Below are 12,407 nucleotides of genomic sequence, written 5' to 3'. Positions count from 1 at the left end.
CTGGATCCGCCACTGGTCTCAGACTATTTTTCAAATTTTTTTTTTTTCAAAATAACGTTTTACTATTAAGAATAGATAATAGTTACCATCCCTGAATCAGTTAGAAATGGCAATCTTTTCTCACTTGCCAGTTTTCTCTTAAACATATTTTTTAATTTTTGGCTACCAAGGATCGTAGCTCTATTTTACTTGATTACAGATATCGCTGGAATCACGATGATAACTCCTCCTTTACAAGTGGTCTGATGAAAAAGAAAACAATAATACATTGAAGCGATACCGCTCTTTCCATAAACAGCGTTATTGCATTGCCAATGATTAGCGGACTTGATACTTTCTTTAAACAAAACAGAGCTTTTCAGAAACTGATTCAAAATGAGGCAAACTTTGTTATGATGTCACACAGACTTTAGTCGGAAAGCTTCACTTTTCAGTTATTTTTGGCACCAATTATTATTCAAACTCAGTTATTTTTATCACTCATTATTATTATTATAATTTTTACCGACAAACCTATACTATCCCTTTAAAATTCTAAATTTGTTTACAGACTCCAGTTTAAAACTATTCTAAGCTTATTTGACAGTCATATATGCTAAATGAACAAATATCAAGTAATTCCATGGCCTAACACAGTTAGAGGAAAAAGTACATAAGTAAAAGTCTTTTATTGTCCAAAATAACCGAGCGATTAAATTAATTACAAAATGTGTCATCCCAATGGCACGATGCCAACTTTGAATCATTCCTACTATTTACATTATTTACGTGTTGTATATCAAGATTCGTCGGCAAGGTAACGTTCTAAAACTGAATTTTTAACTGCAGTTTTACCCGTCCAAGGATAGAAATCAGGACAGGGTTGACATGTCTTCATATATCTCACACCTGATTTGTGCCATAAGTTACATACTTTTGGGTTATTGCAGGGCTTTGGACGCTCCTGTAAAAAAAAACAAAAAGGATTAAGTAAAGACAAGTCTCAGGGGTTTAAGAGTATGACAGGAGAAGGGAAGGAGGGTCGCATTATTCAAAGTTACGTATAAAAGGCTGGTTATTTGAAAATTGATGGAAAGAAGTGGTATGTCCAATTTTAATAGGCATTTCAATGCTAACCACTTTTGTAATCAGACTCATGTGTTATCTATCATGTATATGATGCAGCCATCGATCTCTTGACAGAAATTGGACAAAAAACCATCGGGCTTGAATGATTTTGCCCCTGCGAGCCAAAAATGCCGATAAGAACTTATAATTCCTTTCAAATGGGACAAAAACATTCTTATTTATGGTCGGATTACGTATATCCTCTTAGTAACCTTAATACACTGATAGCAAAAAACAATGCCTCAAATGAGGGGAATAGCTTGAGTGAGCTGAAGTTGATGACGATGAAGCTTACAAGGGTGAACTTTAATTTTATAATAGTAAAGATTCGAGAAAAATGCATATTTAGGTGATAGGCCAAATCCAGGGACCCTCCTTCCCAAAATGTTTGACCGATTTGTAAAAACGTAACAAAATGCTTTTTTTTTTTTTTTTTTTTTTTTTTTTTTTTTTTTTTTTTAGCACATAATTCTCCTAAATACGAGCGAATCAAACCACCCTTATTTCCACATAGTTTAACTTTTGATAACAATGCTTTGATAATGAAAAACAAACACTGATTTAAATAAGCTGAAATATTAACTATGTTAAACTTAACCGAATGAAAAAGTAGAGGTTTAAAAATTGCCGTATTAGGCGATTCAGATGTTTGAAGCCGATTTTGAAATACTTGGGTCCGTAAAATTTGGCAACATTATAACTTTAACATCACTCAACATTGTTCTGCTAATGTAATCTTAGTATTATTTGCTTTTAACTCATCGATTTTTTTTCTTGTTATTTAGACCTCCCTTTGATGAGCACACTGTTGTCACTCCTTCTGATGGCCCGTTTGGAATGCTACTTATTGGACTTGTGAGTCGCTCTCTCTCTCTCTCTCTCTCTCTCTCTCTCTCTCTCTCTCTCTCTCTCTCTCTCTCTCTCTCTCTCTCTCTCTCTCTCTCTCTCTCTCTCTCTCTCTCTCTGTCTCTCTCTCTGTCTGTCTCTCTCTCTCTCTCTCTTTCTCTCTCTCTCTCTCTCTCTCTCTCTCTCTCTCTCTCTCTCTCTCTCTCTCTCTCTCTCTCTCTCTCTCTCTCTCTCTCTCTCTCTTTCTTCTCTTCGCTGTTTATTCTAAACCTCAATTTTCAAGATGGGGGAATGTGAACCTCCAATTGAGGTTTAGACTAGTACATGTCAATTAGCTCTTAGAATTTGTACTCTCCAGCATTTTGTCCTGTATGGGCCCTTAATACACTCATGGTAAAAACAAATTCCTCAAATGAGGGGAAGTCAAAGATTAAATCCCTCTTCCGACCACATTCACCTCTAACACCGTCTATCGAAAGCTTAATATTTAGGTCTGAAATATACATTTTTAGGCCTTAGACTCTCATAATAAAATCCATTGATTTCTATCCTATTAGCAGGTAAGCAAATATGTAATACTCTATAATCTTTAGTTTTGTTGGATAAATGACCTAAATAACGGTAAGTTTTCTATGGACAGGATTATATCTTTACGGACGAATATACAACGGCGTGTCAATATAGTCTCTGAGACTGAGAGGCTAAATAATTATCCATTCGACAGTTCTTATTAGATTCACCTGTTGATCAATTTACACTTTGTAGCAGTTTGACCAGTTTCGGGGGAAATTAAGGTTTTCAGGACATAAGGGCAGAAATAATCTCATTGCAAGGGCTTGAGCACTTTTTTTTAACTTAAAAGTGGGCTAAAGCATCAAATTTTTGCTTAAATGAGCCCTCTACGGCCACTGATTCGATACAAATCACCCAAAAAAAAAATCATAATTTGGTGGATAATAGATTTAGGGTTCTCACACATGTTGGATTTATAGTATAACTTTCACCAAGAGTACACCCCCTTTTAGAGGTGTTTAACCTCTACTGCTAAGAGTAAAACAAATTCTAACGCTAATATTATGACTGATTTTTATTTTATTTGAACGAGGAAAACATGAAATTAATGCATTTTACATATTTTAAATCAGGGTATATAGCAGATTATATTGTTATTTACATTTTAATCTAGATTTTTTTTTTTACTGACAGAGCCATCTCTAGAGTTCCAGTATCTACTAAAATAGAGTTCTTTCTTTACTAGGTTGCATCTGCCGCTGCAACCGTGAGTGTTTATTACCTTGGACTGTTTTGTCAAGGGCTGTTTTAAATATGAGGGAAATGTTAATTTCCTTACCCTCCCCTTATGTTGAACAATTCTTCGTGAATGATTAACATCCCACGAAAGCGATTTTAAAAAACGTTTCAGGAGGTTCGTGATCCAAAAGCATTTGAAATGATCGAAAATGCATTTTCTCATGTAAAGAGAGCGTACTAATGAGAAGAAATCAAAATCCTTACTGGGTAAGAGCACTGGAATGGCTCAAAACTGTCAATTTGACTTAACGGGGTAGGATCACGCATCCACTGAATCAACTGCCAATTAGTAATAACCCAAACATCATCCATAGAAACTAATGTATCTAAAAATGCCTCAAATCCTTCTTTATGGTGAGGGGTAGTAAACCAAGCAGCATGGTAGTAGAGAGGAAATGGTGCACGGTTTGAAGTGTAGTGGCGTTCAAAGTTCTTGACTAACATCTTATATACACCCTCTGCGTCTGGAGGATTACTGCAGCCATCTCCCATTGAACATCGTCCACCATTCAGATCCTGCCACATTACCATTGGAACCTCCCAGACACCTAAATAATTTCAACTTCATTAAAAACAATTGAAAAAATATAAAAAAAAAGAATACCAACTGAGTTAGATTGCATTTTACATATTTTAAATCAGGGTATATAGCAGATTCTATTGTTATTTATATTTTAATCTAGATTTTTTTTTTTACTGACAGAGCCATCTCTAGAGTTCCAGTATCTACTGAAATAGAGTTTTTTCTTTACTAGGTTGCATCTGCCGCTGCAACCGCGAGTGTTTATTACCTTGGACTCTGCCGCGAGTTCAAGTGTATTTCTTCTAAACAACAAAAACAAATCATTTGTATGAAAATGATTTTTGTTATTTTTGGGTTAGGGTGACTTTTATTTCCAGTAGGAAAAAGTACTGGTTAGGTTAGGGAAAAATACAGAAACAAAACTGAGTTAGATTACATTGTTATAAGAAAAGAAAAAGGGGCAACTGCTATTTTCATAATATTAAAGGAGAGCATAAATTGGTTTGGGAACTTTGAACGAAAAAAATGTTGATGTAAAGAAAGTACAAAGTTAATCTGTAAAATTGTAGTGTGCAGCTGAATAATTACATACTTTTATCTCCAAATATCGCCAATAACATTCTGTAAGTGTGACCACTGGACAAAAACCTAACTTGGAGACTATTGAGGGCGCAATACCTTGGAGAAAATTTCGTCTGTGCCATTTTTGGCGTCACGACAAATTGCTGAGAGATTAATTAGGACATTCGATAATTTTTATTAGCCTATGTATAGCAGTTTTTTGTTGCGTCTATATTTAATTATGAAAAAAGTTAGGCTTGGGGAAGAAACAGATTTCGAAAGTACAGTTTCAGTCCGGTAGCTATCAAGAGGACGAAGAGGAGAAAGGAGGCTAAAATAAAGAATGAAGGAGTAGACCTTCCCGGTGGATTCGAGGCGGTTATGTCGAATACTCACCGGCCACCTGAGTGATCGGTCCCCTTGAAGTAAATTACGAGCAGACATGACAAAACATAGTCCCACCTTAGATTTCCATTTAGACCTGGTAGTGGTAGTAAAAAACTGGTTGAACTAAAAAGAGATAAAAGAAAATGATAACTTTGAGAAAAAAGAAAATTATAGCCTTTTTCCGTAAAGTATCAGAAGCCCGAAGAAAGCTCCTATAGAGATGTCTAGTTACTTTTCTTATGAAGAGGAAGAAGTCTGAAAACAAGCAAGTCAGTCGATGTCGTAGGAAAATGTCGTTGCGGTATATGTCGATGGAAAACTCTAATTTAGAAAACCTTAATGATATGGGTGTCCCTCAAGGTTCAGTATTAGGTCCGCTTTTGGTTTTGATTTATATTAATGACCTTCTGCAAAGTTTGCAGGGGAATATTAGTCTTGCTATTCTATTTGCTGATGACACAACTATATCTGTTAAAGCGAGTGATTCAACTACTCTAATTGAAAATTTGTTTGTTACTTACTTCAGTTAATCTATGGTTTGCTTCTAATAATCTAGTACCAAATTTTACTAAAACTGAATTTATAGTTTTTGGATGTTCAAAACGCGCCACCCAATTGATTTCTTGTCAGGAGCTTCAATTTGGTGATAATAAAGTTTGTAGGGTTCAATCTTATCGTTATCTAGGAGTTTTTCTTGATCCACTGTAGTCTTTCCGTAACCCCATTGATAATTTAAGGGTTAGACTTGCTCGTGAAAAATATTTCTCCATTTTCCATACTAAAAATAATTTACCACTCTTTAATTGCTTCGTATTTGAATTACTGCTCAATTGTTTATCTTAATACCTTTTGGACGCATTTAAAGCAATTACAGATACTAAAAAACAGGGCAGTAAGAATATTTGTAATTTTTTACATCGACCATCAAAACTTGAAAATACATCTGAAACGAAAACGATGTTCTTTTTTCTAGATTTGTCGGATCTAAAACGTATACAAGATGTAAATATTACCTTATGGTATTTTCAAATTCAAAATCCTAAAAATTATTTCTATAATAAATTTCTGTCAATTTTGCCCCCTCGTTCGGCTCGTCGGTGGGCGGGATTATACCGGATTCCTTTTGTAAGATGTGAAAGGTCAAGGTTTTCACTTAGGTACCTAATGCCATTCATTGCGAATAAATATAAGCTAAATGAGACAACTCAGATTGATTAATACCAAAATTCTCAGCTGTATTTAAAGAAGCAACTATTAAAGATTGTTTTTTAATGTTGGTTTATTTACCTTTAATGATGGAATTTTAAAAATTTATGATATTTTTGTTTGTGTGTTTTGTTTTGTATCCATGGTGGGCTTTTCATGCTCCCCCTGCCCAGCATTTCTTTTCTCCCTTCTTTTCTTTTATTCCTTGTTTCCTAACTTTTTGTTGTTATTGTTTTTTTTTGTTAATTAAGTTAATTTTGATATTATTATTATGACAAGAAGTTTTGTTTTGTGTATGTCCCATTATTTACACACTCAACCTTACGAGCTCTGCTCTCTGTTGGGGGCTAATGTTTTTTTTTGTATTTTTATGTATTTTAAATAAAATTAAAGTTAAAAGTCAAGAACTTATTTCTTTCCTGCTTCGCAAACCTTATACCACAGTCACGAGGACAGACATTCATCCATAAAATGGTGAGGTTCCTTATTTCAATCCGAGCGATTTTAAGGTTTTCAGTAAAAAAAATCCGCGAACAAAGGAGTATTACACTTGCAGCATTAAAAGAGAGACCTTTGCTGACATACTACTGCACAATGAAGCTCCACATTAATCGGCTCGGCAGGATGTGACAAGAATGTGGAAAGAGAGACAGCATAGGACATCTGCTGAAAGTCATTCTGATTTAACTAAATAGCAATTTGGGCAAAGTGTACAGTGCTCATCCTTGCATGTACTAATGATATTTTCATCGTTTATTGCTCCACCCCTTGAGGTCCACTAGCTTTACAGATTTCAAAATTTTGGCAAAAAAGTTTACGGACTTGGCACTTAACAGATTTTTTTAGGACGATTTTAACGGGGGTGCTACTTTATTAAACGCGATGAATATTTTCACCGGTATTAACCCGAGTTTCATATTTTGTTCGCTTGCTTGGCCCCCCTTTTTTATATCCTCCTTTAATTTTGTTCTTACATTGTACATATTATTTAATTCTTTTTAAGCTTTACCCATTTTTTGCCTTTTTAACTTAATATGATATTCATTTTAATTACTTTGACTAAGGAATGATTTTTCATTCTATTATTGTTGTTTTGGCAGTGTTTGCCAATTTTTTTAGTTTTATTGCTTGTTTTTTTTTCGCTTGTTTTTTTATGACTCCAAAATTCGAATTCTTTCCGGGCTTGTGATCGAAAATTTTCCAAATAAATATCTTATCTTACCTGATAAAATTTTTGACAACTAACACTTGCAACGTCTAAAAATTGTCCAGCTTTCTGAGTAATTATTAAGAATTGCTTTGTAAGGACCTAGTCAGTTCTTTGCAGAAAAATTGACTCGCTATATTTATATCTACATCTGGTGTATCAATCACAATTGGCTTTTCAAGAGTTCCCACCAATCTATTGAGTATGAGCAAAACAGGCCATTGGGCATTAAATTTTCCACTAAATCCTCCACAAACACAAAACCTACATACAAAATGTCTAAAATTCAATAAAAATAATACAAAAAAGATGAGCTATTTATCTGTAAAAAAAATCCTTCACTTTGAGAAAGAGTTGAATTGTTGAAATTGACAATCAGTAAGGGGACTTCGACCCAACTAATCTCAAGCCGCGTGTTGGGTGCAAGAGGTTTATCTTCCAGATAAACCTCTTCCTGATATTTTCCAGAGGTTTATCTCTTCCAAACCTCTTCCAGAGGTTTATCTTCCAGATATTTTCCAGACAGGTACCTTCCTTAATAAAGGCTTGAATGGAGACAAAGACAAGTAACTAGATGTCTGACACAATCAGGTATGTACACAGAGGTAAAGAGGCCGCTTTGTCCTATTCCAAAATCTGGATATTTTTCAAGTTATTGCTGTAGGTTTTGCTAGTTGGTTTTTTAATAACTCTGTGTCATTAGTTGCAAAAAGGGTCAAAATTTTGGAGTAAGATAACAAACTAACTTTGTCACTTATTATTGTAGGATAAGTAATTATTTTTAGTAATGTTTTGCCCCTTATCATTATTTGCCACTAATTATTATTATCTATTATTTTGCCTCTTATTGCCACTCATATATTACTGACCTCTTTCGTCCTATCAATATTTCAAGTAAAAGAAACTATAATATATTCACCTGGGTATGATTTTGTTGGGCATGGTGGAATCATACAATCATGGAACAGTTTGTAATCCAACGTGTATGGGTATGATGGTGGCTTGTTTTCGTATACGGGCATGGATGAGTCATAAGTGAAATTAAGATCGTAAAGCATTTTGAACATTTTGTTGCCTCCAATCTGAAAAAAAATTGAAATTACAGGGTTAGACATATAATTCCTTAGTTAAGGTTATATGAGAAACTGGCGTATATGAGGCCCAAGAAGGCTATGTAAACAAAAGTAGCTATGCTTTTATTAGTTGCCGTTATCAGCCAAATCCCAACAGACTTTGAGAAGCATTTTAAGGTCTTAGACAGTTTGCCTTCAGTTCCCAACTACATAGTTGATTACAGTTGCAAAGCAGCAACTGGGAAAGGGGAGGGGGACAACTGTCCCTCTTTTACCTCAGTTTACCCCTCCCCCAGACCCTAGTTCCCCCACCCCTATCTGAAATTTAGTTTCTTTAAAAATCTTGTCAAAGCTAAGGTAAGCCTGCATAATTCAAGCATCCACAGAAACGGTCCAGTTTTCTTTAGTATGTCTTCACCTTTATGGTACTATATGGCTCATTTTCAGTTTTTACTGTCATTTTGTTGATTTTGCAAAATTGGCTTCAACTTTGCCCCCCCCCCCCCCAGATTTTAACAAAATTACACCACTGAAATCAAATAGCCTACAAGTGTATGAAAAAATATAAAATTTTACTATTCAATTCATTCAAGCGGGATATAATGATCCCAGACATACCGTTTTCTACAGTCTCCTCTGCAGCAATACTAGGCGTTTTATGTTCAATTGATTGCTCATTTGACAATTATAGCAGTATATTTATAATATTGTTGGCAGGGCAATCGCACTTCCTAAGTAAATAATGATAAGGCTTCAATGTATTATATTTCCTCCCAGGCCACATTCTATGGAAGAAGTTATTGCAGAAACTTTGGAGGGGGTCATTCTGTTGTAAATAGAAAGCTCTAGTGCCCTTTTTAAGGATAAAAAGCAATTAGACGGCAACTAGCCCCTCCCTAAGCCCCTTTTGCTGCCCCTTTTTGCTGTATAGGGGTTGCATATATTTGTCCCTAAAATGACTACTTACGGCTGCGATTATTATTACTACTGTGATTGCGACCTTGACTGCGACTGCTACTTCTATGGCTGCAACCACTGCTACTACTACCATTACAAGTAGTACTGCTACTGCTACTACTACTACTACAGATATTGAACTAAATCAAAAGAGTTTTAAGTGCATCCAGGTTACCAAAATGGCATAGATGCATTATCTCATGAGCATGCAGGAATGCTCAAGACAAATTGAGGAGGAGGACGAGGTTACGTGAGAGTGTCTTTCCATGGAGGAAGTGTTTCGAAAGAGCTATCTATTCTAATTATACGGCCTTTGTGATTCAGTGATTTGTCATTCGAACAAAATTCAAACTTTAGCGTAAAGAGCGAGGTATTGATTAGGGGGCGAACCCCCCCATATACGTAATAAAAAAAACAATAAAAAAACAATCAATACGACTCAATAGTAATCAAAACTTTAAAAAAAGGAACATGAACTTAATCAAAAGACACAATATGAGTCAAAGGTTGTAAAAACGGCGCTATAATTATTACTGCTAACAGCTCACCAACTCACTGCAGCACAAAGCCGCCAGAGATTTGGATTAGGTATATTAGTAAACGAGAAACACCATTCTACTTTCTTTCTGCCCCAATTGAACCAAACTGCACCGATATTCTCTCTTTTCACCAATCAGCAGGCTCGCTAGACATCATAACGAACTACAACCAACCAAGTTTCGGACAAACAGATTTGCAAAGTCCTTCGTGCCTTATTTTGCTAGTGCATTTAACAAGTAATTCTTTTTTCTATTTCAGTTGTAACTGTTAAAACAGCATAATTTAACGTTCATTATTTAATGCTAAAATAGTTATTTATACAAATCCGAAAAAAAAACACCAAAGACTGAACAAATGTTCATAGTCAGAACATTGAGTATTTGGCCCTTAGAAAACGGCCCTCCCTTCGCATGGGTGGCAGTAAAGCCTAATACTGTGGTTCCCGCACGGAGAGAAGCACCCACGCGCACAAAAAGACACTAACTCAAATTTATTTTGGCAATAAATTGGTAAAAGTGATTCTCGACAAAATAAGCAAGAACAGGCAATTACTAAGGCGATTTAGTCTGGAAAAGTTTACTAAAGCACAGAGCCAAGCATAAGAGAACTTTTACAGTGGAAAACCCAAAAATGTCTAGGATTTCTTCAGATATATAAAAAAAACACATTAAATTATGTGAAATATACCACAATTTCAGAGAAGTGACTCAAAATAGTCAACAAGAAATTCCTATAAAGGAAAATAGATAAAAAAAAATTGGATTCCTAAATTTGTCCATCGTCATGCCAATGCCCATCCGCACATGGTCAACTACACTCATACTAATTCAGAAAAGAGTTAAATAAAAATTACCGTTTATGTCGTGGTTTTATACCAGGCAAGTCTCATTTGCAGCAAAATATTAAAATGTAATACACAGTGCTCAAACATCGATACAGAATAAGAGGTAGAATTATGCGCATGGCTATTGAATAATTCGGCTGGAATACCATTGAGACAATTGCTATAAATAACTAGTTCTCCCTTGCAGCACATCTAAACCGTTGGTACCAATCACTGGTATTAAAGCTAGTACGAAATTAACTGGGGGTCAGCAAGGAACTGTTAAGTTTAAGCAGCGTTGCAACTTTAATCTTAATATGAATAAAATAGTTAGGAAGTAGGGGCAATGTTTTTTTTTGTGTGTATAATACGTAATGTTGCGAATAATGTAGCTATTATTTAACTCGGAAATATAATTTGCTTTCTGGATAGTCTTTGTGCAATGAAAGGTCAGTGTCTTTTAGAGGAAACGTTTTAGATTTAAGAATGAAAAATCCAATGTTCCAGTGAAACTTAACAAAAACTTTGAGGATTATTTTTTGTCGTAACATAGCCCTAGATTCCCTTTTAGCAAGACTTTAGCATGTATTCACTGGCCAAAGGTCTTAAGGTATCAAAGGACCACCTATTTTATCCTTTTGCGCTTCTTCATTTCCTTCTTTTCACTTTTTCCAGTACCGATTCCAGTTTGAAATTTACCAAAAATCTATTCATACCGATAAAAATGGAGCACGCATTCCTCTGATATCTTCCGGCTTCACTCCGGCATAGGCAGCCAATATATCTCTCTGTCCTGCTGTCTCTTTGGCCCATTTTTTGGTCGAAAACTGTTCTCCAAAACTGTGTCTAATAACGAATAATATGCTTTAAAATTAAAAATTGTTTATGTCTATTAATTTACATAATGATGGCAATTATTTTAGTAATGTATTTCCATTTATGAGCTTTACCTTCAATAAATAGCTTACTTTCGTATTTCTATTCGTTGATGCTGTCTTACCCAAAGAGGCATAGCTAACACTTCTTTCGGAAGTCAGTTAGAAATTAAAAAAGACTTATCTACTGGTTGAAAAAAAAAGAAAAGCACTAATAAAAAATAAAAGTTTCTTAATGTTAAATATTTGCAATTAGTGTAATTAGTGCCATTGGTAGTTTTTAATTTCTCAGTTTCTGAACAAAATACATAATTGCCAAGTTTGAAAAAATTCCAAGAAACACCAAAAGCTAACTGGCGTTGGCAATATTTTTCCACACAAGCTTTTATAATACAATGATAATTCAATACTCTTACAAGTTACTCGTACGATTTTTACAAGTTCAATACTCTTACTCTGTTTGGTACAAAAACTGTTTTGCGATACGGTAACTTAAAGGATCAATTAACCCGGTCCATTATTTTTCTTTAGTTTGTGTGGCCAAACTATTTACAGCTGATTTGGTGGTCTTGCCATGACTTATAGAGCTTGGATATAGATCCGAATAAACAACAGTAATATAAAAACCGATTCTCAATTTCCAGGAAATCCTAGAAAAAACATTTAACTTATCCCGCATTGGGCCGGATACAGAGATATTCAGTTCTAATGAAACTTACATCATCAAAAAAGGGTGAGTTTTATTTTGCCGAATAAAGAGAGCAGTTTTCTTTTTAAAGTTCAGGAAAGGGCAGTCCCTAAAAATAGTCTAACATTCCTGCTAGGAAAGCGCTTAAAACCGCCTTAAATAAATTATCATTCAAGCGATATGGCAGCTTTGGGAGTTCCCTATGGTGCTTGCCACTTTCTTTGACAAGCTTGCCAACAAAAAACGTAAAATTGTATTGTCTTATTAGCCAAAATTCATAGTCAAACCATAGATTATGGTTAG

The 12,407-nt window shown here is 34.9% G+C and overlaps 1 protein-coding gene across 5 annotated transcripts in view; it reads right to left on the bottom strand.

The window, feature by feature from the left end:
* Positions 1-649: 649 nt before the first annotated feature.
* The window catches only part of Cda5 (Chitin deacetylase-like 5), a 115,292-nt gene continuing 103,534 nt past the window's right edge, over positions 650-12,407 (bottom strand). For all 5 annotated transcript variants that reach the window (XM_089099300.1, XM_089099298.1, XM_089099301.1 and 2 more), the window contains 4 exons: positions 11,258-11,387; positions 8,068-8,230; positions 3,469-3,812; positions 650-943 (listed from right to left, as the gene is read on the bottom strand). In XM_089099300.1, coding sequence (XP_088955426.1) covers positions 779-943; positions 3,469-3,812; positions 8,068-8,230; positions 11,258-11,387 — 802 coding nt within the window. In that variant the 3' untranslated portion in view covers positions 650-778. The remainder of the gene's footprint in view (positions 944-3,468; positions 3,813-8,067; positions 8,231-11,257; positions 11,388-12,407) is intronic.

Source organism: Artemia sp. Qi Xiang Cuo, chromosome 13 (genome assembly GCF_049724085.1).
Source record: "Artemia sp. Qi Xiang Cuo chromosome 13, ASM4972408v1, whole genome shotgun sequence".
Classification (NCBI taxonomy): Eukaryota; Metazoa; Arthropoda; class Branchiopoda; order Anostraca; family Artemiidae; genus Artemia; species Artemia sp. Qi Xiang Cuo.
Note: the sequence above shows the minus strand (reverse complement) of the source record. Positions and strands in the feature narration are given on the sequence as shown.